The sequence below is a fragment of the Ranitomeya variabilis genome, chromosome 2 (genome assembly GCF_051348905.1).
Source record: "Ranitomeya variabilis isolate aRanVar5 chromosome 2, aRanVar5.hap1, whole genome shotgun sequence".
NCBI lineage: Eukaryota > Metazoa > Chordata > Amphibia > Anura > Dendrobatidae > Ranitomeya > Ranitomeya variabilis.
Genome location: NC_135233.1, coordinates 424612951 through 424639070, shown reverse-complemented (window position 1 = coordinate 424639070; position 26120 = coordinate 424612951). Strand labels below are relative to the sequence as shown.

The window sequence follows — 26120 nt, the reverse complement described above, 5'->3', positions numbered from 1 at the left end:
AAGAGCCAAAACACACTGGAATATTACATAACGAGGAATCGGTGTCACCAATGAAATCCCAGCAAATGGTGTCCAGATCCGAGGCCCGGGAGAGGAGGTGAGGTGAGCTGTCCCTGTGCAGCAGCACGCATGTCTCTGCAGCTCTCAGCAAGCAGGGGGCGCTCCAGGCACCCCACATAATGGGGAGAGGTCACTTCTGCCAATCATGGCTACTTGCAGGAAGCCTCCCATTCTGACATTACTTTGTATTCAGGAACCTACTGCAGGCATCTTAATTACTCATCAGGAGTTAAAGCCATGGGCACTTCTGATTTTATTTAATTTATTTTTTTATTTGCTTCCCAAATACAAATTTGAGGAACTTCCTATGTAGTCTTCCCCACTACTCACATTTGGTAAACGTAGCAGCAGGAATGGGGAGGAGGTTGTACACAGTAGATCAGAGTGGGAAAAGGAAGGAAAGCATCTAAGGGTACCGTCTCACAGTGGCACTTTTGTCGCTACGACGGTACGATCCGTGACGTTCCAGCGATATCCATACGATATCGCTGTGTCTGACACGCAGCAGCGATCAGGGACCCTGCTGAGAATCGTACGTCGTAGCAGATCGTTTGGAACTTTCTTTCGTCGCTGGATCTCCCGCTGTCATCGTTGGATCGGTGTGTGTGACACCGATCCAACGATGCGTTCGCTTGTAACCAGGGTAAACATCGGGTTACTAAGCGCAGAGCCGCGCTTAGTAACCCGATGTTTACCCTGGTTACCGTCGTAAATGTAAAAAACAAACAAACAGTGCATACTCACATTCCGGTGTCCGTCAGGTCCCTTGCCGTCTGCTTCCCGCACTGACTGACTCCCGGCCGTAAAGTGAAATCAGATCACAGCGGTGACGTCACCGCGAATCTTGATCCCTGATTCATCATTTCCACGGATGTCCTTGTATATTATTGTTGGTGGACATGTCTGTCTCTCCCTTTTCAAACTTAGGACGATCCATTATTGTATTGACAATCCATTATGTAACTTTTATTTTATTTATGCTGTATTTTGCATATTTCTCTGTTTCTTTACAGCGAATACGTGACAAAGGCTCTGGTTGAGCCGAAACGTTGTATGATCGCTTATGCTGTAATATTCTGTTACGCTCCCAGTTCTCATTTAATAAATTGATACGAGATTTGCATAACTATTCTAAAGAGAGTGCGGTGAATTTCAATATTTATTGCTATCTGGGCCATAGGTCCATTACACCAGCACCTAGCTTTATTAAAGGCTGAGTGCACGCCGAAACCTTTCCTTTACTGGGAGGACAAACAGATCTCACATCCAGCCTGTATTACTGGGAGAGACACACAGACCTCACATCCAGCCTGTATTAGTGGGAGGACACACAGACCTCACATCCAGCCTGTATTACTGGGAGGACACAGACCTCACATCCAGACTGTATTACAGGGAGGACTTTCAGACCTCACATCCAGCCTGTATTACTGTAGGTGACTCCTTTTGATGCTGTTGGATTGAGCACGTTGCTCCTCAACATTAGGAAAGAAAGGATTTTATTTGTTTTGTTTCTTGTGATGGACGGTAATCTTGCTGTTTGTACTGTACATATGTGAGATCCTGCAGAACCCGATTTATTGTGTAAAAGGGCAGCAGAGTTTGGCTTGATAAGATGTGCGGGAGATTAGTTGGCAGCCGTCGGGTACGGCGAGGTCACAGAGGCCTCCAGATGACATTGATGATGCTGCTCTGATTCCCGGTAATGGAGGATAATGCAAGAATAGGCTGAGTATAGACGGACCCTGAGCCGGGCGGGGAGGCCGCCCTGTGCTGCTCCGCCGGCGCTCAGGATTATTTAGTCGCTGTTCTCACCCCCTTCTGTTGTCTTCAGTTTCACTTTATTTTTCTTTATGTTGTGACCTCCCCGCTTGTCTGATATTAATGACCTTTTTAACCCCTTCCTGATGTGTGACGTACACATGGAGCGGACTCGGGGCGGCGATGCCATCCATCTGTAACTGCACCTGAGCTCCGGTCAGGAGCCGACCTGCCAGTAGCATGTATGGCCGACATTCTGGGCACCCCCCACCTGCGAGGTGATCACAGGGTGCCCGGAGGCCTGCGGGAAGACCCCGTGGCGGCCATGTTGATACTCTTGTGAAGTCTCTGTACTGATGTCTGTCTTCTGTCCCTTCCAGTGATGCCATGCAGCTGAACGTCATCGCCACGCAGCAGCTGTTACATCTCGCCCAGAAGATGAAGAAACTGGAGGTTTTCATTCACGTATCGACCGCATACGCCAACTGCAACCGGAAGCACATTGAGGAAGTCGTGTACCCTCCCCCCTTGGATCCCAGGAAGCTCATAGAGTCCCTGGAGTAAGTATCGTACATCACCTGGCTCGTGACAGTGTGTCAGTGCAGTGAGATCTCCCATAAGACCTGCATTGTGCTGGGACCTGCCAGCGTGCCCGGTATACACTGCAGTGCTAGCAGAGCTGGATCGATGCACCCCCCTCGCGCAGCCCGTCTGTCCGCTAGGCGGTGCACCCTCTCTCCCCCTCGCACAGCCCATCCATGAGGCGGTGCGTCCCCCTCACACAGCCCATCCATGAGGCAGTGCGTCTCCCTCACACTGCCCATCCGTGAGGCGGTGTGCCCCCTCGCGCAGCCCATCCGTGAGGCGGTGTGCCCCCTCGCGCAGCCCTTCCGTGAGGCGGTGTGCCCCCTCGCGCAGCCCATCCGTGAGACGGTGTGCCCCCTCGCGCAGCCCGTCCACCGAACACTTTTTATGATCGCCTCCTCCATACAATAAAGGTGACTCCTGAAGGTAATTGTATGCTGAGAACTTCTTGGCTCCTCATCTCGGTGCCAAGGAGGATTAGTCCTGGTCTCGCTGATGGGCGAGAAGCTGACGCCGGCCCTTCTATAATTACTGCTCTCTGGATATAAATACCTGCCTGGGCAGAGGCGAAGGTGCAGGGGTCAGATGCCTCCGTCCAGCGCCTGCAGGGAAGCCGATAATCTGAGGGTCGCGGTCCTCTGGGGGGATATTCTGTACGGTTTTAGGATTTGTATTTGGAGGGTTTTTTTTTTCTGTTTATATGTATCTTTAATCCTTGCATTTTTGCATGTGGCGCTTCCTTTTTTATGCTAATCGGCTGGTGGCCCTCACGGACTACAAATCTCTCCTGTCATCTCATTTTGTGGGGTTTTCTCAACATGTATTGTCCCATATGCTGAGACCCCCTCCGATCCTGAGGCTCTGAAATACTCCTCTGGAATAATTTTGTGGTGACCACCTCTGTGTTCATTCTCTACGGTCCCGCCGGTGTCTGCGCAGCCCCCATTCACACGCGACATCTTAGCCCTGTTCTTGTGCTCGGTGGAATCCCACCAGTCTTCAAGTCATTCCTTGGATAGCTGCCCTGGTCATCCACTGGTCTCTGCTTCATCTCCAGGCCAAACGGGCTTGTGACCGCTGCAGCCAATCACTGGATGTGCTTACCACTGTGGCCTGTGATCAGTCTGGAAGGGGAAGCCCGGAGACTGTCATTGACCCCGGGCCACACTGCAGGAGTCCGCTGATTATACGTTATTATTTTTAGAGCATCCTGGATGTTTTTTAGGGGTGGATGCTCCAATAACCTCACCGTACAAATCACAAATGTCCTCAAAGCGACGTAACCCTTCCCCTTGTGAGAGCAGGTGTAGACCGCCCTGGGGCGGCAACTTGTAATTCCGCATTTTTTTGCTCAGAGGTCCATAAACTTCAGTTCAGCCCCTCAGCGACCTTTACTCTGCATGTGGAAGGCATGACCTGTGACAGCGGCAGGCACGTCTCGGGTGGAGCCGCAGAGGGTTGATTGACGAGGAGACTTTCCTGTTATTACAGGTCTGTAGTGAAGTCTTCACACCTTCACCACCCACATTTACAGGATCTGCTCCGTCTAGAAATCTTGGCCGTGGGGTTTGCAAAGTTACCAAGTTATTGTCGGGTTACAAAGTTCAACACCAGGTGACGTCTATCGCCACAAATGTCCAACAGGTTTTATTTTATATGTTAAAAAATGCAAGATTAATATGTTCAATAATAAAATATATATCGTTTTTTTATCCAAAATAAGGGTAAGGGCACACGGTATCTTTTAGAGGTCGGCGTACTCACCGTATTTTTGCTACGAGAAGACTATTCAGGAAAACTCCAGCAGTGTAATCGCATTGTCACGTTTTTCTTCTGATCTGCACGGTGTATGCAGGGATCGGGAACGCAGGGGCGGTAATAAGCGGTCTCTGCCTGCCCCATGAGAAGTCACACTGTCCCTGACAGGCACCTGCAGAATCAATGGCATGATCGGCCACCGCACTTTTCAGCAGCAATCTGTCCTATCCTGACTTACTGGAATACCCCTGTAAGATCTTGAGTCTTTCACAATGGGTTAATGAGTCTTCTGACCAATGTCCGTGCCTTCACAGATGGATGGAGGACGGCCTGGTGAACGACATCACCCCGAAACTGATAGGGGACCGGCCAAACACGTACACCTACACAAAGGCCCTGGCGGAATACATAGTCCAGCAGGAAGGCAGTAAGCTGAACATCGCCATCGTCAGGCCCTCCATCGTCGGTGCCAGCTGGAAGGAACCATTTCCTGTAAGTGAAACAATCCCAGTGTTAACCTTTTGCTTACACGAGTGCGCGATATCCGTCTCGTGTAGTCTCGTCAATCATTGACTTTCTTACCTCCTGGTCTTCAATTCATCCTCTTTTCTAATCCCTCCGGCAATGTATGTACCAGAGTCAGAAAATATTTGTGCAGCTCATTACGAGTGATTGTAAACTGCAGTTCCTGTGTGGGGAGCGGTGAGCTGCAGGCTACCTGGTAAGTGCTGGTAGCGGGCTACTTGGTATTGCAGGGGGCGGGCTACCTAGTGCAGGCGGGCTACCTGGTATAGTGGGTGGCGGGCTACTTAGTGCGGGCAGGCTACCTGGTATAGCGGGCGGGCTACCTGGTATAGCGGGACACTTGGTGGTGGCGGGCTACCTGGTATAGCGGGCTACTTGGTGCAGGTAGGCTACCTGGTAAGCGCGGGTGGCAGGCTTCCTGGTATTGCGGGCGGGCTACCTGGTAAGCGTGGGCTACCTGATGCAGGCAGGCTACCTGGCATTGCGGGCTACCTGGTGCAGGCAGGCTATCTGGTAAGGGCGGGGGGCTATTTTGTGCAGCTCATTACGAGCAATTGTAAACTGCAGTTCCTGTGCGTGGGGAACAGCGAGCTGCGGGCTTCCTGGTATTGCGTGCGGTGGGCTACCTGGTAAGCACGGGCGGTGGACTACCTGGTGCAGGCGGGCTACCTGATATTGCGGGCGGCGGGCTACCTGGTAAGTGCGGGCTACCTAGTATTGCGGGCGGGCTTCTTGGTATTGGGGCTACCTGGTGGTGCGGGTGGCGGGCTGCCTGGTATTGGGGACGGCGGGCTACCTGGTATTGCAGGCGGGCTACCTGGTATTGGGGGCGGAGGGCTGCCTGGTATTGGGGATGGCTGGCTACCTGGTATTGCAGGCGGGCTACCTGGTATTGGGGACGGCAGGCTGCCTGGTATTGGAGATGGCTGGCTGCCTGGTATTGGGGACGGCGGGCTGCCTGGTATTGGGGACAGCGGGCTACCTGGTATTGGGGCTACCTGGTATTGCGGGTGTGCACTGTCTGGCTCACGGTGTCATGTCTGCTGCGGTTTCGGGATTCCTCTTGTACCCGGGTGAGCATTGTACCGTACACACCGGAGGCTCCTGCACTTGTCGGATCTGTGGATGTCCGTGGTCACACTTGTGTTTATTTTGGGAGGTTTTCTTAGTATCTGTGCTGATTATTGGAGCCTTAAAGGGACAGTAACCCTGGAAATGAATGTGTACATTAGTAAAGTATACGCCTGCCATGTTTGCTGTCACAGGTGTACAGCACTGAACGCCTCTTTCTTCTCCGCAGGGCTGGATCGATAATTTCAATGGTCCAAGTGGTCTTTTCATTGCTGTAAGTAGTCATAGCCGACCCCTTCCTCAATGGCACACGGATCACATCACAATATTATTGGAGTATCCTGGCCGACTGTGGATAGACTTCATCACAGGCTTTGATTTACACCTCTGGAAGATTGATGTTCCCCCACATCTGTTGCCCCATCTTGGCTCCAACTGTCAGTCCTCCGTCTGTTTAGTATTTATCCAGAGAAGTGATGGCTGCTTCCGGCTACAATACCCACTAAGAAGAGAAGTAATAACACAGTGCCATCCCCACCATGGCTTCTGGGTCCTGAATGGCAAATCTAAAGAGTCAGTGGGAGCGGGTGGGGGGCTGGTGATGGAGCGAGATCTCCCCCCAATCGCTTCAGTGTCGCAGGCATGTAAGCGGTTAATGGCAGTGATGGCAGCCAGCTTGTTCCATCAATGTGCCGAGTGCCGCGGTTTCCCCGCTCCTTACGTGAGACCAGGGAAGGGTTAAATCAATGAGTCTCCGGGTTGTGACTGATTGGTCCCGGGGGGCAATTACCTAAATGTCTTCAGCAGTAGGAAGCGATGTACATTAGCAGACTGGTTTAATCGATTTTTACGTTTCTGCCATTCATCGCTGTCATTTTACAGGCAGGAAAGGGAATCCTCCGCACCATGAGAGCGTCCAACAACGCCGTGGCCGACCTCATCCCTGTGGATGTGGTTGTGAACACCACGGTGGCGGCGGCCTGGTACTCGGGAGTGAATAGGTACAGCAGGTGACACCGCTTCTCTGTCCGTAGCCCCAGAGCCGGCTCTTGTCCGCAGTGTCGTAACTTCTCCGTTTTCTTCATTTTCAGGCCAAAAAACATCATCGTGTACAACTGCACGACCGGAGGAACCAATCCCTTCCACTGGGGTGAAGTCGGTATGAGCACTTCCCTTCTGTCCCAGCTTATTGCGGCATATCGCTGGCAGGGTAGTGGCGCAGCGCCGTCCTGCAGCTGCTCCTTGGACTTCTCGCAGGGCAGCCTGTAGATAAGGAATGCTCTGCTTACATGCTGCGGGCTTATTTTATTTTTTTTAAGCTTTTAGCTCGGCATGACTCCTGACTTTTGTAGGATTTTGCATTACTTGAATATAATTTTGTTCAAGAATGAAGTTTTTTCTCTTATGTTCTGCGGATCGTGATAAGAATGGATGTCTCTTGTGCTCTTAGTCTCATAGATCCGACAACTCTTCGCATCAATTGGCTTCATGGTTTTTATCTAAATTTGTTTTCCTCTTGTTGGAAGGTACCTGGGCTAATAGATTATCTGCACTCGTAGTCAGTGACCCATAGACTATAGAAAGGTGGTGGATTTAAAGGGGCGGGGGTCCACAATTAAATGTCTCACAATCGGGAGCATTGCAACCCTTGCCTGTGGGCTATTCCTGGTATTCACCCCCATGTAAGTCTCGTCTGCCGACATCTTTACTATTTAGGCCTCTTTCACACTTCAGTTGTTTGGCGTCAGTCTAAATCCGCCATTTTCCTCAAAAAACGGATCCGGGTTTTTTTTCGACGGATCCGTTTTTTTCCTCATAGACTTGCATTAGCGACGGATTTTTACGGATGGTCGTCCGTTCCATCCGTCATGCGACGGATCCGTCAAAATTTGGCGGACGTCATCTAGACATTGACGGTCATTGCAACGTTTTTTGTCTGCGTTGAAATGGCGGATCGCGACGGATCCGTCGCGTCCGTCATTTCATAGAATAGCCACCTATGGGCGACGGATCCGTCGCGACCGTCATTTCGGCGGATCCGTCGCCCCAATCCGTTTTTTCAATTTTTTTCAATTGCGCATGCTCCAAAAAGTATATACAACCCCCGAGTAACGGATCCGTCAAAAAAACGGATCCGTTACATCCGTTTTTTCAACTATTGTGACGGATCCGTCGATCCGTCATTATGTCGGAAGTGACTGACGCCAAAAAACTGAAGTGTGAAAGAAGCCTTAGGGGACACTCAGGGGGACGTTGGTTTACTTCAATCATCCGGAGTTCTCTGCTAATAAAGATAAATAGCAGATTAAGGGGGCCTGGTATGTCCGAAAGCGGAGGTAAGGGTCTCCCTTTAATACTCACCATTGTAGGTCAGGCTTAAGATAAAGGAGCCAATACACTTTAGAATAAGGTCGGCCAAACCTGTGGATTGTGTCCTGGCCTGCTGACTTGTACGTGATCTCATAGCCATAGATCACTGGGGGTCTGACTGCTGGGACCCCCGCCTATCCTAATAATGTGCGCCTCTGCTCCAGTCTTTCTGCACAGGACTGGTGGACTTTACTTGGCTTTTTGCAGCCATCTCGCAGAGAATGAATGGAATGGCCTGAAGGTGGGTACGCTCGACCCCCGCTTCAGTCTGAGAGCCCTGTTCCCAGGATCGGGGGGCTCCCAGCACCCATATGAAGTCATTTTCCTGTAGGCAGCTTGCCCAGGAGGTTTTAAAGGCTGGACCCACTGTGATCCCTTTTAGGCTGGATTCAGGGATCCATTTGTCATGATCCGAGCCCTGACCATGATGCACGGAGCGGCTGCGGGTCTCCGCAGCCTCGTATATATGTCCATGCTCGGACGCTTATACAGAGGGTACCCCATTATAATGTATTAGCCCACGTGCTTGCCCGCAGATGATGGCTCATTCCGCACACGGAGATATTTATCTTATCACTTTTCCAGGAATTGAATTACCTTTTTAATTTTGCAGCCATTTTTATAAAAATTCAATGTTTTTTACCTTTTTATTTTAATTTTATTTTTAATTCTAAAATCCAAACTAATTTACACAATAGGTGGCACGAGATCAAATTGGGTGACTGGCTTCACCGGAGGTGGATTAATCCTTTTTTTTTTTTTTTTTTTTTTCATTGAGCATCTTGCAGCACATTTTCCCCTAAAAATCCAACCATAAAATACATTTTATATTTACAATTTTTTATTTTTTTTTAGCGGAAAATGTTCTGACTTAAGAGCAAATATTGGGAAGTGGTTTAAGAGGAACAGAAAAAAAAGTAGGGGAACCCAGACGGAGAGAGGGCACCAAACTGAGCTGTCCTTGCCGCATAGTCGCGGTCACGCGTAGCCGGTGGCGTCCTGGTAGGCAGCGGACATGGCATGCTCCCCTCCCCCCCCCTCCACCCGTAGTTGTGATGTCTTTATGGTTCTGTGAGCGTTTTCTGTCGCCGGTCATTACACGGTTAAGCTATTGAACAACTTTTCTTTCTCAGAATACCATGTAATTTCCACTTTCAAGAGGAATCCTCTCGAACAGGCCTTCAGACGGCCCAATGTAAATCTAACCTCCAATCACCTATTATATCACTATTGGATTGCTGTAAGCCATAAGGCCCCAGCATTCCTGTATGATATCTACCTCAGGATTACTGGAAGAAGCCCAAGGTAATGGTGGATCGCTCTGTCATTTTTTTCTGTTCCTCTTACATGTCAAGCGCCAGTGACTGACTGCGAATCGGGCCCTGAGCCGATGGGCCGTCTGCTGTCCGCGAAGCATGCGTCCGCCTAACCCAGTACTAACCATGGTCGACCCGCACCGGGCGCCTCGCCGGCAGAGACAGACTTTCTGGATCAACGTGCACCAATCCCCCAGGGGTCTTATTGGGGGCCACATTCTATTATTTGGGGGGGGGGCTTCAAGTGCAATTTGGGTGGCTTTTCAGTCTGCAATCACATTTTTTATCCTGCTACTTCCATGTTGATCCACTAAATCGTCTCCCGCCTGTACGTTAAAGGGAATGCACCCGCGAGCCTGAAAATGGACGTCTGTTTTAATTCTTGTTTGTCTTTGCTTTGTCACCCACGGTATTCCTCACTCCTCGAGTGTGCGGGCAACACTCAGTATAGAAATGCTGGGGGTCCCAATCTTCATCTATTATTATTATTTATTATTATTATTATTTATTGTTATAGCGCCATTTATTCCATGGCGCTTTACAAGTGAGGAGGGGTATACATAATAAAAACAAGTACAATAATCTTGAACAATACAAGTCGTAACTGGTACAGGAGGAGTGAGGACCCTGCCCGCGAGGGCTCACAATCTACAAGGGATGGGTGAGAATACAGTAGGTGAGGATAGAGCTGATCGTGCAGCGGTTGGTTGATCGGTGGTTACTGCAGGTTGTAGGCTTGTCGGAAGAGGTGGGTCTTCAGATTCTTTTTGAAGGTTTCGATGGTGGGCGAGAGTCTGATGTGTTGTGGTAGAGGGTTCCAGAGTAGGGGTGATACGCGAGAGAAATCTTGTATACGATTGTGGGAAGAGGAGATAAGAGGGGAGTAGAGAAGGAGATCTTGTGAGGATCGGAGGTTGCGTGTAGGAAAGTACCGGGAGATGAGGTCACAGATGTAAGGAGGAGACAGGTTGTGGATGGCTTTGTACGTCATGGTTAGGGTTTTGTACTGGAGTCTCTGGGCAATGGGGAGCCAGTGAAGGGATTGACAGAGGGGAGAGGCCGGAGAATAGCGGGAGGACAGGTGGATTAGTCGGGCAGCAGAGTTTAGAATAGATTGGAGGGGTGCGAGAGTGTTTGAGGGGAGGCCACAGAGCAGGAGGTTGCAGTAGTCAAGACGAGAGATGATGAGGGCATGGACTAGGGTTTTTGCAGATTCTTGGTTGAGGAATGAACGGATTCGTGCAATATTTTTGAGTTGAAGTCGGCAGGAAGTGGAAAGGGCTTGGATATGTGGTTTGAAGGAGAGATCAGCGTCAAGGATAACCCCGAGGCAGCGAGCTTGTGGGACTGGGGAGAGTGGGCAGCCATTTACTGTAATGGATAGGTTCGTTGGGGGGGTCACGTGAGATGGGGGAAAGATGATGAATTCTGTTTTGTCCATGTTAAGTTTCAGAAATTTAGCGGAGAAGAAGGATGAAATAGTGGACAGACATTGAGGGATTCTGGTTAGTAGGGAGGTGATATCTGGTCCAGAGATGTAGATCTGTGTGTCATCAGCATAGAGGTGATACTGAAAGCCATGAGATTCTATGAGCTGTCCCAGGCCAAAGGTGTAAATGGAGAAGAGCAGGGGCCCAAGGACTGAACCTTGTGGGACTCCGACAGAGAGGGGGCGAGGTGAGGAGGTGGTGTGTGAGTGGGAGACGCTGAATGTCCGGTCTGTTAGGTATGATGAGATCCAGGATAGGGCCAAGTCTGTGATGCCAAGGGATGAGAGGGTCTGTAATAATAGGGAATGGTCCACTGTGTCAAAGGCAGCCGACAGGTCGAGGAGGAGGAGAACAGAGTAGTGTCGCTTGCTCTTGGCGGTTAAAAGGTCAGTGGTGACCTTAGTTAGGGCAGTTTCAGTGGAATGGTGTGGCCGGAAGCCAGATTGTAAGCGGTCAAAGAGGGAGCAAGAAGAGAGATGGGAGGACAGTTCAAGGTAGACGTGTTGTTCCAGTAGTTTTGAGGCATAGGGGAGAAGTGATATAGGGCGATAGCTAGATACAAAGGATGGGTCAAGAGAGGGCTTTTTGAGGATAGGTGTGATGGAGGCATGTTTAAAGCTTGAGGGGAAAACACCATTTGTTAGTGATAGGTTGAAGAGATGGGTTAGGGTTGGGATGAAGATTGTGGTGAGGTTTGGGATGAGGTGGGTTGGGAGCGGGTCAAGTGCACAGGTGGTGAGATGCGATCTTGAGAGTAGAGTGGCGAGTTGATCTTCTGTAATGGTGGAGTAGTTGGTTTTGGAGGTGGAGGGTAGGGAAGTTGGGAGGAAGGGCTCTGGGGCTTGTTGACCAAAACTGTCTCTGATGTTATCAATCTTCTGCTTGAAGAATGAGGCAAAGTCTTCAGCAGAGATAAGTGAGGAGGGAGGAGGTGCTGGGGGACGGAGGAGAGAATTGAAGGTGTTGAATAACTGTTTAGGGTTGTGAGATAGGGAGGATATGAGAGATGAGAAGTAGGTTTGTTTAGCTATTTATTATATCTATAATAAATGCCTGTTCTGGGCGGCTATCTGGACGGGCAGGAAATGTTGACGTAGTGTCTATTTTCTATCATATTCATCCTGAGCCTCCTGGTTCATGACAATAAGGTCAGAATTAATTTACAGTGACCCAAAGAAGGGCAGCAGTGGGGTGAGGATGTGACGTTGTCCCTTATTTGCTAGTGAGGGTCCTTGAATGAGGTCACGTGGGGGCTTGTGTGCCTCTTAGTAAGGGCAAGAGACATGGGGCCGACAGATCTGTGACAGACTGCAGAAGTGGCCGGTTTCCTAGGCAATGATCACACATTTTCCAGCTTTTTACTACGCAGGGCTTCTCTAGATCTGGTCGTATCGCTCCTCCCATGCTGCAGAGATAAAACTCTGCAGCATTTGAGAGTGCACTGCTCGGATCAGCAGAGCTGTCAGTGTTCAGGAGTGCACTGCCACTAGGCAGAGGAGCAGTGCGCTCCTGACGAAATATGACACGACCCCTTTAAGTGCAGGTTCGCTATGGTGAAATGCATGCATAGCTCTCCCCCTGGGCCATAGAAGTGACGTGTGTTACCCGCACCCGCACCCCCCCCCCCGGTGAGTGCTACATTCACTATCTCACATCCTGTACAGTGACCTTTTGCCGGTGATGGCAGAACAAGGTGCGCTGGAATTGGAGGAGACGTCCATCCTCAGGCGGCTCATTCCCTTTAATAAGGCGTCCTCCTTCTAATGCATCATTGTATGACTATTGTGTTTAGTCCCAGACTGTCTACGTGTTCTCACTGCATCTGATCCTTATTTCTCCTACAGAATATTATGTAAATGTTTCCTTCAAGATGAATCCTTTAGAACAGGCCCTCAGGCGCCCCAATGTTAACCTTCGAAACAACCCCCTTTTGCACCATTACTGGACGGCTGTCAGTCATATAGTTCCCGCACTGTTGTATGATGCTATTCTCAGGTTGACAGGTCAGAAACCCTGGTAAGGAGGTTGCACTTAAAACTAGGAGGTGCTGTTATCCTGGTGAAGGCGTGCGGAGAAGACGCAGGCTCAATGGCAAAAATAAATACAAACAAATCAAAAAAGTGACTTTTTAACTAAGCCAATATTGCTGCCCTCGAAGGGTTAATACCGGCGCTTCTCAAACTTTCTCCTGGGGACCCTCAGACGACCACAATGAAGTCTGGACCACGCCGTGGTCACAGTGTCTCCTGAACCGGCATGACATTAAAATATGCCAAAATCCAGAGCGTGGGGCAGTATAAAGCGATGCTATGGCCCCGGGGAGCAGCATAAACCGATGCTATGGCGCTGGGGCGCAGCATAAAGCGATGCTATGGCGCCAGGGAGCAGCATAAAGCGATGCTATGGTGCCAGGGAGCAGCATAAAGCGATGCTATGGTGCCAGGGAGCAGCGTAAAGCGATGCTATGGTGCCAGGGAGCAGCGTAAAGCGATGCTATGGTGCCAGGGAGCAGCGTAAAGCGATGCTATGGTGCCAGGGAGCAGCATAAAGCGATGCTATGGTGCCAGGGAGCAGCATAAAGCGATGCTATGGTGCCAGGGAGCAGCATAAAGCGATGATGTGGCCCAGGGGAGCAGCATAAAGCGATGCTATGGCTCTGGGGAGCAGCATAAAGCGATGCTATGGCTCTGGGGAGCGGCATAAAGTGATGCTATGGCACAGCATAAAGCGATGCTATGGTGCCAGGGAGCAGCATAAAGCAGTGCTATGGCCAAGGGAAGCAGCATAAAGCGATGCTATGGCGCCGGGGAGCAGCATAAAGCGATGCTATGGCGCCGGGGAGCAGCATAAAGCGATGCTATGGCGCCGGGGAGCAGCATAAAGCGATGCTATGGCACCGGGGAGCAGCATAAAGCGATGCTATGGCGCCGGGGAGCAGCATAAAGCGATGCTATGGCGCCGGGGAGCAGCATAAAGCGATGCTATGGCGCCGGGGAGCAGCATAAAGCGATGCTATGGTGCCGGGACGCAGCATAAAGCGATGCTATGGTGCCAGGGAGCAGCGTAAAGCGATGCTATGGTGCCAGGGAGCAGCATAAAGCGATGCTATGGCGCCGGGGAGCAGCATAAAGCGATGCTATGGCGCCGGGGAGCAGCATAAAGCGATGCTATGGTGCCGGGATGCAGCATAAAGCGATGCTATGGCGCCGGGGAGCAGCATAAAGCGATGCTATGGCGCCGGGGAGCAGCATAAAGCGATGCTATGGCGCCGGGGAGCAGCATAAAGCGATGCTATGGCGCCGGGGAGCAGCATAAAGCGATGCTATGGCGCCGGGGAGCAGCATAAAGCGATGCTATGGCGCCGGGGAGCAGCATAAAGCGATGCTATGGTGCCGGGACGCAGCATAAAGCGATGCTATGGTGCCAGGGAGCAGCGTAAAGCGATGCTATGGTGCCAGGGAGCAGCATAAAGCGATGCTATGGCGCCAGGGAGCAGCATAAAGCGATGCTATGGCGCCGGGGAGCAGCATAAAGCGATGCTATGGTGCCGGGATGCAGCATAAAGCGATGCTATGGCGCCGGGGCGCAGCATAAAGCGATGCTATGGTGCCAGGGAGCAGCGTAAAGCGATGCTATGGTGCCAGGGAGCAGCGTAAAGCGATGCTATGGCGCTGGGGAGCAGCATAAAGCGATGCTATGGCTCCGGGAAGCAGCATAAAGCGATGCTATGGCTCTGGGGAGCAGCATAAAGTGATGCTATGGCGCCGGGACGCAGCATAAAGCGATGCTATGGTGCCGGGACGCAGCATAAAGCGATGCTATGGTGCCAGGGAGCAGTATAAAGCGATGCTATGAAGCCGGGGCACAGCATAAAGCGATGCTATGGCGCCGGGGCGCAGCATAAAGCGATGCTATGGCGCCGGGGCACAGCATAAAGCGATGCTATGGCGCCGGGGAGCAGCTTGAGAAGCGCCGGTATATACCTCATCTTCCCCTTTACATCTCCATTATCTTCCATTATCTGTTTTTGCTTTTTCTCCTTGCTCGTTCCCATTTGCTCGCCCTTTTAATCTGTGCCTCCCCTCTTCTGCTTTTTTTTTTTTTTTTTTTTTCTTTTCCTTTCCTGCCTGGAGGTCCCTCATTTATTTTTTTACCCCCTCGTCCCTTTCTGCAACATTCTCCACTGACTGATGGTTTGGAGCACAACTATAATGCAATATGCTGAAATCGTCCACGTGAAGCATCCCTGCCGTAGAGTCAGCAAAACACTCGTTCATCTGGTGAAATCATCTCTTGTGCTGCACAAAGGATCGTCATTCTCGACAGCACAGGACTCGTGCTGCCGAGATCAATGGCAGCTTTTGTGCACTGAGCGATCTGCTACTGATCATAGCATACGGTGTAACAAGGATATTAAACCACCAATCCAAGGTCATTTGACCCTTTAAGAATGCAGCCTATTTTTTTTCTGTTTTTATTTTTTCCTCTTTTTCAAATGGCTATAACTTTTTTTTTAATTCTTTGCACTGACAGCCATACGGGGGGGCTTTTTTTTTTGCAGGGCAGGTTATTGTTTTCAATTAAAACATTCATTTTACAATATAGAGTAAGTGGAAAAGTGCAAATAAAAATTAAGTGCGGTGAAAATGGTGGAGGAAAAAAAAAAAAACCCAAACATTTCTGCCATTGTTTGTTTTTGGGTTTAATCTTTGCGGCAATCGTTGTGCAATGAAAATGACCTCGAAACGTGACTCATGTCAGTCCGATTATGGGGATACCAAATGTATAGGTTTTTTTCAGTATTTTAAAAATAAGAATTTTGCTAAAAAAAAAATTCATATTGATTGGACTTGGTGATACCAAGTATGTACATGTTTTATACATTTCCATATTGTTATGTTTACCTTTTTTATTTTTACTTTTAGTCTCCTTAGGGGGCTTGAACTTGCGATTGTTTGATTGCGTGTTTGATATACAATGGCACCACAGTAGACAAAGAACCTCTTTTAAAACTCCTGACTTGTCTTGGGTAGAGCAGTCTAGAAATCTGATGCAGCACGAAAGTCTTACAGACAGGAATGCAATTCAGATTATGGGGATTGTAAAATCCTGACTCATTAGCAGAACAAAGATGAACACGGTGGTAGACAGATGAGGAGGAGATGTAAGGGTGGTGCAGCACTGTGGAGAGGACGGGTAGGTGGTAGACAGATGAGGAGGAGATGTAGGATGGTGCAGCACTGGAGAGGATGGGTAGGTGGTAGATGAGATGTAGGGCAGTGCAGCACAGTGAAGAGGTAGGGTAGTAGACACATGAGAAAGAGGTTTAGGGTGGTGCAGCACTGTGGAGAGGACAGGTAGGTGGTAGACAGATGAGATGTAGGGATGTGCAGCACTGAGGAGAGGACGGGTAGGTGGTAGACAGATGAAGAGGAGATGTAGGGCGGTGCAGCACTGTGAAGAGGTAGGGTAGTAGACAGATGAGAAGGAGGTTTAGGGCGGTGCAGCACTGTGGAGAGGACAGGTAGGGGGTAAAGATGAGATGTAGAGTGATACAGCACTGTGGAGAGGACGGGTAGGTGGTAGACATTAAGATGAGATGTAGGGCGGTGCAGGACTGGAGAGGATGGGTAGGTTGCAGACATGAGGATGAGGAGATGTAGGGTGGTGCAGCACTGTGAAGAGGTAGGGTAGTAAATAGTGATGAGCGAGTGTACTCGTTGCTTGGGTGATCTCCGAGTATTTGTTAGTGTTCGGAGATTTAGTTTTCATTGCAGCAGCTGAATAATTTACAGATGCTAGACAGCTTGATTACATGTGGGGATTCCCTAGCAACCAGGCAACCCCCACATGTACTCAGCCTGGCTAATAGCTGTAAATCATTCAGCTGCTGCAATGAAAACTAAATCTCCGAACACTAACAAATACTCGGAGATCACCCGAGCATCGAGTATACTCGCTCATCACTAGTAGCAGACAGATGAAGGAGGTTTAGGGCAGAGCAGCAATGTGGAGATGTTTCTGGGTGACTGTGATGAGTTTGTTGAATTCTGTATGTATCGGATGGGTAACCGATGCAATAACAGGCACAGAGTGGAGGCATCGGTGTATCAGCTGGAAAGAATTGTGTCCCTGACTGCTGCATACAGGATAGATTGGAGAGAGGAGAGTTTGAGAGGAAGACTGATGAACAGTGAGTTGTAGTGATCATGCGGATGAACTTGCTCCATAAAGTGTTGCATTGTAGGGCCCCAAACCGTCTCCGCTTCTTTCCCCTGCATATATCTGTCTGCATCTGCTGGAGGAGCTTGGCCGGGCAGCTGGAGAAGGGACTGGCCAATGAATCGTGGTCAGTGTCTGCTTCTCCCCTGCCGTTATCCGGACGAGCGCCTTCATGGTGCCGGCAGCTGTCTGCACACTCGATCCTCATGTGGTTCTCATTGGAATCCCCACATTGGAGCCAGACCACCATGTTGTTTTTTTCTTTTCCGTCTCTTCGTTCCTGTTGCTCGCAGAGTTTGTTTTCAGCACGAGACCCGTTCAGAGGTGCAGTAAGTGAACGTTTGTTCCCCAATTACCAACCTAACCGGCTAATTCCACCCTCCGTGCTTCTATTGCCATCAAGCCTGTCACTTTTCTCTGCATTAAGCTATTACCGATATGAAAAGTTTGCAGTAAATTCTGCATTTTGTGCATTTTTTTTTTCCTTGATGCTTTTATGATCTTTCAGTCATTTATATATTTTAGGGGTAAAGTTTAAACATGATTGAAAATGCATTAATGTGTGTGAGCCTATAATATAGAATGGCTGAAAGTCTTGGGTTTGGAGGTGTGGATCACTGATTTCTTTCATCTTGGTCGTTCTGCTTTCACACTTGTCGCTTTGATGCAGTTTTTGGCTTTGGTCTCCTTCCTTTCTATCAGACCCGGCTCGTGTGACGGCATCCTCTCATTGTACATGCACTGGTTATCCACACTTGTTGGCTCTTTGCACTGCTCTATGTTATCGCTGATGATGCCCGGGATGGTTGACGTCCATTCCCAGTGTTGCATCCTAATGATGTCCTAGCTGTGTTGTCCCGGAATCACCCCCGGTCCTGTCCTGTTTGTAAAAACACAAGCACGTCCGCCTTCCTCCTTCATTTTTCCTCTCCGCCTTGGTCTGCTCCTGCAGCCTCCTCCAACATTTGCTTTAAATAGGATCCCTGCTAAGACTGAGCATTCTTGAAGGAGCGGATTCATTGCCGGACTCACTGACTGCAGCCTTCCCCCTCTACACTCACTTCTCTGTCACTATCTGGGTCACTGTGAGGTAATGGAACGCTGCAGGTCACCTGTGTAATACCTAGCTTGTAGCAGAATGGTATAAGTGTCTGTACATGATCCTAGAGGCTTAAGAATCTGCATAGGATCTGTCAGGAAATGGCTCACATACTGTGGCTGAACTACAGACTGCAACAGGGGCCACAGATTAGCAGCCTGACTGCTGCCTCTGAAGCTGAATGGGATCACTAGAGGGAGCTCCCTGTATACAGAGATACATAAGATCCTGTCTGCAGTCACCACTAGGGGGAGCTCCCTGTATACAGAGATACACAAGATCCTGTCTGCAGCCACCACTAGGGGGAGTTCCCTGCAGCCACCACTAGGGGGAGCGCCATGTATAGAGACACATAAGGTCCTGTCTGCAGCCACCACTAGGGGGAGCTCCCTGTATACAGAGATACATGATAAGATTCTGTCTGCAGTCACCACCAGGGGGCGTGCCATGTATAGAGAGACACATTAGGTCCTGTCTGCAGTCTCCACTAGGGGGAGCTCCCTGCAGCATCTTGCACCTGCACTGTTGCATATTACATAATTACTGGGGGGTTCTCACAGGCTCCACAACTCTGATCATTTATTTTATTTCCTTGGCGGCTTAAATGTGGGAAATAAATGCCTTTTACTACCTGAAAGGAAATGCCATTAATTCCCCCTCCAGGTTTTGGAGGCTTTCGCTGCCAAGAGATCCTGTAACACGTTTCATTGTAATCTTCTCTGGCAGGAAAGCATTTAGGTTAAGTGCTTTATTATCAATATCCACCATCCTCAGGCCTCAGATACATTCTGCTGTAGCCATTAAATCCCCTGATGTCAGGAACCCAAAATACTTTGTTTTCTAATCGGTCGTAAATCCAGCAGGGAAGAATCCCCCTAACATGATGGGACTGGTGGCGTATTTTTGGCCGGCTCTCATTAACCCCTCTGCTTATTATGTGCACGGCCTGCAGTAATGGTCTCCTGTTATCACACACGTTATCTTAGAGCCCCATAAGCCCCCAATACTAAATAGATGGGTTCTGTGACAGATGCCCTGCCAGATTTCCCAGTCCTCCTCCTTTCTGTCCTCTGCTCTTATATTGACCCTCCTCCTCTGTCAGGTGCCCCCTCAAATCTCCTCATTGGGGTCTGTTTCATCCCTCCTCAAGGGTCCTGTATCATCTCCTCTTGTTTCTCCTTGCCTTCCCTCCTCCAAGCGCCTCATTCTTCATCCCACCCTCTGCATTTGAGGCTCCTTTGTTGTCAATTCCTTCCTCAAGGCTCCTCTTCTGTCCCCACCCTGAAGGCTCCTCCTCTGTCCTCACCCTCCACCCTGAAGGCTCCTCCTCTGTCCTCACCCTCCACCCTGAAGGCTCCTCCTCTGTCCTCACCCTGAAGGCTCCTCCCCTGTCTGGCCCTCGTCGAGGCTCCTCCCCTGTCTGGCCCTCGTCGAGGCTCCTCCCCTGTCTGGCCCTCGTCGAGGCTCCTCCCCTGTCTGGCCCTCGTCGAGGCTCCTCCCCTGTCTGGCCCTCGTCGAGGCTCCTCCCCTGTCTGGCCCTCGTCGAGGCTCCTCCCCTGTCTGGCCCTCGTCGAGGCTCCTCCCCTGTCTGGCCCTCGTCGAGGCTCCTCCCCTGTCTGGCCCTCGTCGAGGCTCCTCCCCTGTCTGGCCCTCGTCGAGGCTCCTCCCCTGTCTGGCCCTCGTCGAGGCTCCTCCCCTGTCTGGCCCTCGTCGAGGCTCCTCCCCTGTCTGGCCCTCGTCGAGGCTCCTCCCCTGTCTGGCCCTCGTCGAGGCTCCTCCCCTGTCTGGCCCTCGTCCGTAGCGCATGGGCGTTCCTCCGCGTTCTTGCTCCATCCGTCTGCCCTATGTTCATTACCATGACTGTCCTTCACGTCATTTGTGCCTTTTCTGCTTCTCTCTCCCGTTCCGCTCACTCCGGTTGCTTTTGTGAACTACACGGGTGTTGGATATTTGTGTGCCCAGATTATTAAATGTTGTGGACCTCTTCCCCCACCGATTGTCCCGCTCATGGGGGGTCACTAATGATTTGTGGCTTTCTTCTCTTGGTTAAGGATGATGAAAACGATCAGTCGTCTGCACAAAGCCATGATGTTACTGGAGTATTTCACGAGTAACTCCTGGGTGTGGAGTAATGAGAACACCAACATGTTAATGAGCCAGCTCAGCCCCGAGGACAAGAAGGTGAGGGGCATGTCTGCTGTACGGGGGGGGGGGGGGGTGGGGGCTGTCTGTCACCTGGGGGGAGGGGTGTCTGTGGGATCCGTCCACCCTCCGTCATTCTCCACTTTGTGGCGTCGCTGTCACTTAGGCCTCTTTCACACTTCAGTCTTTTGGCGTCAGTCCTCAAATAGCGGGTCCGCCTTTTTTTTTTTTTTTGGCGGATCCGCTATTTTCCCATAGACATACATTAGCGACGGATTGTGGCAGATCGTCGTCTGTTCCATCCGCCATGTGACGGATCCGTCAAGATTTGGCGGACGTCATCTAGACATTGACGGACATTATAAAGTTTTTTGTCTGCGCCGAAATGGCGGTTCGCGACGGATCCGTCGCGACCGTCATTTCGGCGGATCCGTCGCCCCAATCCGCTTTTTCAATTGCACATGCTCCAAAAAGTAGATACTTTTCCCAGACAACCCCCAAGTAACGGATCCGTCAAAAAAACGGATCCGTTAGAACCGTTTTCTCAACAATTGTGACGGATCCGTCGATCCGTCACTATGTCGGAGCAGACTGACGCCAAACAACTGAAGTGTGAAAGAAGCCTTAGCGGGGGGCCGTCAGTTCGCTCCTGTGATTTGCCGGTTTCTAGCGTCCTCTGTGTCTTGCAGGTGTTTAACTTTGACGTTCGGCAGCTGCACTGGGCGGAATATATGGAGAACTATTGTATGGGAACCAAAAAGTATGTTCTGAATGAAGAGATGTCGGGCCTGCCCGCCGCCAGGAAGCACCTGAACAAGTAAGTTGTCTGCCGCCTGGTGATGGGAGGGCACAGGCCGGCGAAGAGTGTGGTCTGGGACATCATAGTAAAGATAAAAGTACCACCAGGTAGTGCTGGCTACACCGTACCACTCTGTGCCTAAGACTAGTTCTTACTACCGCGTTAAAATAAAGTCCTGCGCCCCCTTTCTACAGCCACCATGGTGTATGTGCCATTAGTGCCCCCTACTGAGGGTCCGGTGGCTCGTGAACCTCGATGCTGATCTTTGAAATGAATTTTTATCAATCTTCAGTAATGTCTCAAACTCCTTTTAGAGGGTCCTCACCTCCCCTAATGTCAGTTTTATGCATGGTTATTACTCCTAAAAATGACAGCTGTCAGACGGACGTGTCCTAGCACGACCTGGCACTCCCAACTGAGTGCACAGGACCACGGCGTGCGGCGCCCCCCACAGCCGGGACCACGGTGTGCGGCGCCCCCCACAGCCGGGACCACGGTGTGCGGCGCCCCCACAGCCGGGACCACGGTGTGCGGCGCCCCCCACAGCCGGGACCACGGTGTGCGGCGCCCCCCACAGCCGGGACCACGGTGTGCGGCGCCCCCCACAGCCGGGACCACGGTGTGCGGCGCCCCCCACAGCCGGGACCACGGTGTGCGGCGCCCCCCACAGCCGGGACCACGGTGTGCGGCGCCCCCCACAGCCGGGACCACGGTGTGCGGCGCCCCCCACAGCCGGGACCACGGTGTGCGGCGCCCCCCACAGCCGGGACCACGGTGTGCGGCGCCCCCCACAGCCGGGACCACGGTGTGCGGCGCCCCCCACAGCCGGGACCACGGTGTGCGGCGCCCCCCACAGCCGGGACCACGGTGTGCGGCGCCCCCCACAGCCGGGACCACGGTGTGCGGCGCCCCCCACAGCCGGGACCACGGTGTGCGGCGCCCCCCACAGCCGGGACCACGGTGTGCGGCGCCCCCCACAGCCGGGACCACGGTGTGCGGCGCCCCCCACAGCCGGGACCACGGTGTGCGGCGCCCCCCACAGCCGGGACCACGGTGTGCGGCGCCCCCCACAGCCGGGACCACGGTGTGCGGCGCCCCCCACAGCCGGGACCACGGTGTGCGGCGCCCCCCACAGCCGGGACCACGGTGTGCGGCGCCCCCCACAGCCGGGACCACGGTGTGCGGCGCCCCCCACAGCCGGGACCACGGTGTGCGGCGCCCCCCACAGCCGGGACCACGGTGTGCGGCGCCCCCCACAGCCGGGACCACGGTGTGCGGCGCCCCCCACAGCCGGGACCACGGTGTGCGGCGCCCCCCACAGCCGGGACCACGGTGTGCGGCGCCCCCCACAGCCGGGACCACGGTGTGCGGCGCCCCCCACAGCCGGGACCACGGTGTGCTCATATTGTCCAGGAGAAGTAACAGAGGGACGACACCAGGAGTCAGGAGAGCCGAAAACTGACATTCATCAATCAGTTGTCCCATACACAACAACATGTCAGACGAGATGAATGTAGTCACTGGGGTCCAACTGCGGAGAACGAGGACCCAAAGCCCCCTGTAACTAAAGCCGCAGTGACTATGTGTGACCATCGCTCCATTCACCGCCTATAGGAGGTGGTCGCACACACACGCTTATTACCGCTCCATTGCACACAGTGGGTTTCGGGTGCCCCGTTCTCATGATCAGTGGGGGCAGCGATCATCCATTTATTTCCTGTTCTGTATATAAGTGATGTCTGCTGCTCATGGGACAACCCCTTTAAGAATGGCTTCTCGTTCTATTCCAGGTTAAGGAACATTCGCTATGGATTCAATACCGTCCTGGTGGTCCTCATCTGGCGCGTCTTCATCGCGCGCTCTCAGATGGCGCGGAACATCTGGTACTTTGTGGTTAGTTTGTGTTTCAAGTTTCTGTCTTACTTCCGGGCGTCCAGCACCATGAGATACTGAAGAGCCGGACGCCTCGCCTGGACATCTATGCACACAGCGCAGACTGCACAGACTGTATACAGCCATCCGTGTACGACCATCATGATATCCGTTTTCCAAGTGTACCTTAGTAACAAAACCGCACATGTCCGAGCCGGCCGCCACTAAACACAACCGATGTTATCCCCGGTCACACACCGCTACGTGCCACGCCTGGTGGTGGACGCTGATGGGTTCTAGCATCAAGTATCTGTAGTAAGCGGCAAACTAAAACTCCCAGCATAGCCAGCCCAGTGTGGGCGACAAAGGACGCCTCCGCCTTCCTGACCCTGTCTTCTGTAATAAACTCTAGCAAACTCCTTAATCTTATAATTTTGCTACAGCTTGTGTGAGGACGCTCCTCTGCTGTTCCTCCTGGAAATGGACAATATCCCTGGTCCTGACACGATCCGCATCAATTATAGGGACGAGTCCAGCAGGAATTACAGAGGAGGTATGCTGGGAGTTGTAGTGTCAGGATCAGCGATCGTTCTCTGTAGTGACTGCTTCGCTTTTGCTGCCTCTTTTCTCCTTATTTAATTTCTAATCTTTTATGTTTTCTTTAGTTTTTTGTATTTTTACGCTTCTGTTTTTGTAACCGTTTATATATTTTTTCCTTTTTTTTTTACATTTCTCTGTCGCCCTTTTTCTTCGCCCCGACTCTTTGCACTGCGTACGTGTAACCAATCGATTTGAAGCGGTTTTGGCCATTTTGTTTGTACTTTTTATATGTCCTAAAAAATCCCTTTCCATAAAGTGGGATGAGCAGCGGGCCCTTTCGTCACTGATCAGTCATACGTCTTGTCCCCCTGGGCTGCGCCCTCATTATCGCCTCCTCCCTGTTACTGCACCAACACGACCTCCCCTCTGTAGAGTTATCCTTGTAGAGAGTGATGGCAGTGTAAGGTATGATGGATTGGACACCTTCCATCTATAGCGGTGTCCGGGCCGTGCTTCTGATCTCTGTGTAGCTTCAGCTCACATTACGGATTATTTCTCCCCATAAAACTGCAGCCCTGCACCTGGCCTGACGTACTTGTTAAAGGGGAGGTACGGGATTAGAAATGTCACTAGTAACGGTGCCCCCTCCTGTCCATGGGCCCTCCTGGTTTTACAGTTTAGTTCACCTTGGGGTTGCAGTACCACCCTTAACCAGTGATAGTGTGGCGCTGTCCGGGAAGAAGTCTGATGCCTTTGTGTACAGAGGCCACCTGGCTGCTTCCATCAGAGGTCGAAGTTCTCATATTGTCTCCTCGACAGGCGTTAAGGCTGCAGCCACCATTTTTCCGCACATCTAAAATGCAGCATCTTTGCAATAGATTTCAATAAAAAATCTCTCACCGTTTAGTGTCTACAGCTCCTATCCAGGTCTATAAATCTCCATGGTAACAGACTACAATCCAATCCTTGTAGTCTGATCCTGCAGTCAGGCTTTTTTCCACTTGCTCACAATTTTTATTCTTTTTTTGACAGCCTGTTGGATTGAGGCTCATTCAGACGTCTGTGCCCATCGGATCGAGATCAGGTGGCCGATGTGCAGACCTCTGAGTGACCGACAGGAGAGCGTGACTGCGGGGTCAGACAATATACTCATGGCTTTCTGTTACTATGGAGACCCGTGTCTGTAGGAGCTGTATACACAAAACGGTTGAAGCTTTTTTTTTTTTTTTTTTTACCTGTCGCAAATTTGCTATTCAGTAGTGATGATTTGGGACAATTAAAAAGTTCATAAAAAATGACCGCAGATGTAGAAGGGGCGTTTCATATCAATGTGTTTGTATAGGAGGTGGTCGGACCCACAGATGGTAGAACGGCTGAAAATGCCTTAGGTGGACATGGCGCCCCGGCATGTGTGTGTGGCCCCCTGGCCTGTGTGTGTGGGCGCGTGTGGCCTCCGACCTGTGTATGGGGGCATTGATGCCCCCCAGCATGTGTATGTGGACACGTGTGGCCTCTGACCTGTGTATGGGGGCATTGATGCCCCCCAGCATGTGTATGTGGACACGTGTGGCCTGTGTGTGGGCGCGTGTGGCCTCCGACCTGTGTATGGGGGCATTGATGCCCCCCAGCATGTGTATGGGGACATGTGTGGCCCCCTGGCCTGTGTGTGGGAGCATTGTTGCCCCCCAGCATGTGTATGTGGACGTGTGTGGGCGCGTGTGGCCCCCTGGCCTGTGTGTGGGAGCATCGTTGCCCACCAGCGTGTGTGTGTGGACATGGGCACCTCCGGCCTGCGTGTGTGGGCATTGTCGCCCATCCCAGCCTGTGTGTGTGGGCACATGTGGCCCCCCGGCCTTCAGTTTCTCGTCCCATCACTTGGCACAGTCCCTTTTCCCGTAATGGATGTTGCACTCCCACCGGCGGCAGGTATAACCCCCACTCTCCGTCATCACGCTGTGCGATGCTGATCCGCCAGGCACCTTGTTTCCTGTAGGTGTGGATCTGATTTCGGAGCGCAGCAGGTTCGGTAACACGTGAAATGTCATTGCTCTTTTTATTTTCACACTTGTATAGCCTTTAATTCCTCTGTTGCTGCCACGGTCCAGGACCGCACCGGAGTGTGAGAGACCGTGGTCGGCGACAGGACAAAAAAATAAATAAATTATGACTTTTTGTGACATTTCCGCCTCTTGTTTGTTTTTTCCTCTTCCTCGTGATATTGATTGCTGGGTTGATTGAGGTATTGTCCTTCGGCGCGGTCCCTGGAGAATGTGACGTCAGTCGGGCACGTACTCCACAGCTGTCCTCCGGTGACAGGGGTCTCATGTCTTGATGGGTCTATAACGTTGTGGGTGACCCTGCTGAGGCTCTACCATGTCTGTACCTTTCTGTAATGGAAACATTCACTGTTAATTTTATACTGAAATGTTGCTGCGTTTATAAACTAGAGCTAAGCTGGACAGTGCTGCAGTGTAAAGCATGAGGTCGACCAAGTCCCTCATAATGGAGAA

At 51.4% G+C, this 26120-nt stretch overlaps 1 protein-coding gene across 4 annotated transcripts in view; it reads left to right on the top strand.

The window, feature by feature from the left end:
• FAR1 (fatty acyl-CoA reductase 1) overlaps window positions 1-25789 on the top strand; it is a 38980-nt gene extending 13191 nt beyond the window's left edge. Inside the window, exons 4-12 of one of the 4 annotated variants that reach the window (XM_077286668.1) lie at window positions 2202-2381; window positions 4479-4656; window positions 5990-6034; window positions 6643-6770; window positions 6852-6919; window positions 9264-9435; window positions 20309-20438; window positions 21089-21216; window positions 22989-25789. In XM_077286668.1, the coding sequence (XP_077142783.1) occupies window positions 2202-2381; window positions 4479-4656; window positions 5990-6034; window positions 6643-6770; window positions 6852-6919; window positions 9264-9435; window positions 20309-20438; window positions 21089-21216; window positions 22989-23151 (1192 nt within the window). In that variant the 3' untranslated portion in view covers window positions 23152-25789. Of the gene's footprint in view, window positions 1-2201; window positions 2382-4478; window positions 4657-5989; window positions 6035-6642; window positions 6771-6851; window positions 6920-9263; window positions 9436-12780; window positions 12953-20308; window positions 20439-21088; window positions 21217-22988 lie in introns of all 4 variants that reach the window. The other 3 variants (XM_077286670.1, XM_077286669.1, XM_077286667.1) reach the window with 3 other exon arrangements.
• Window positions 25790-26120: the final 331 nt, after the last annotated feature.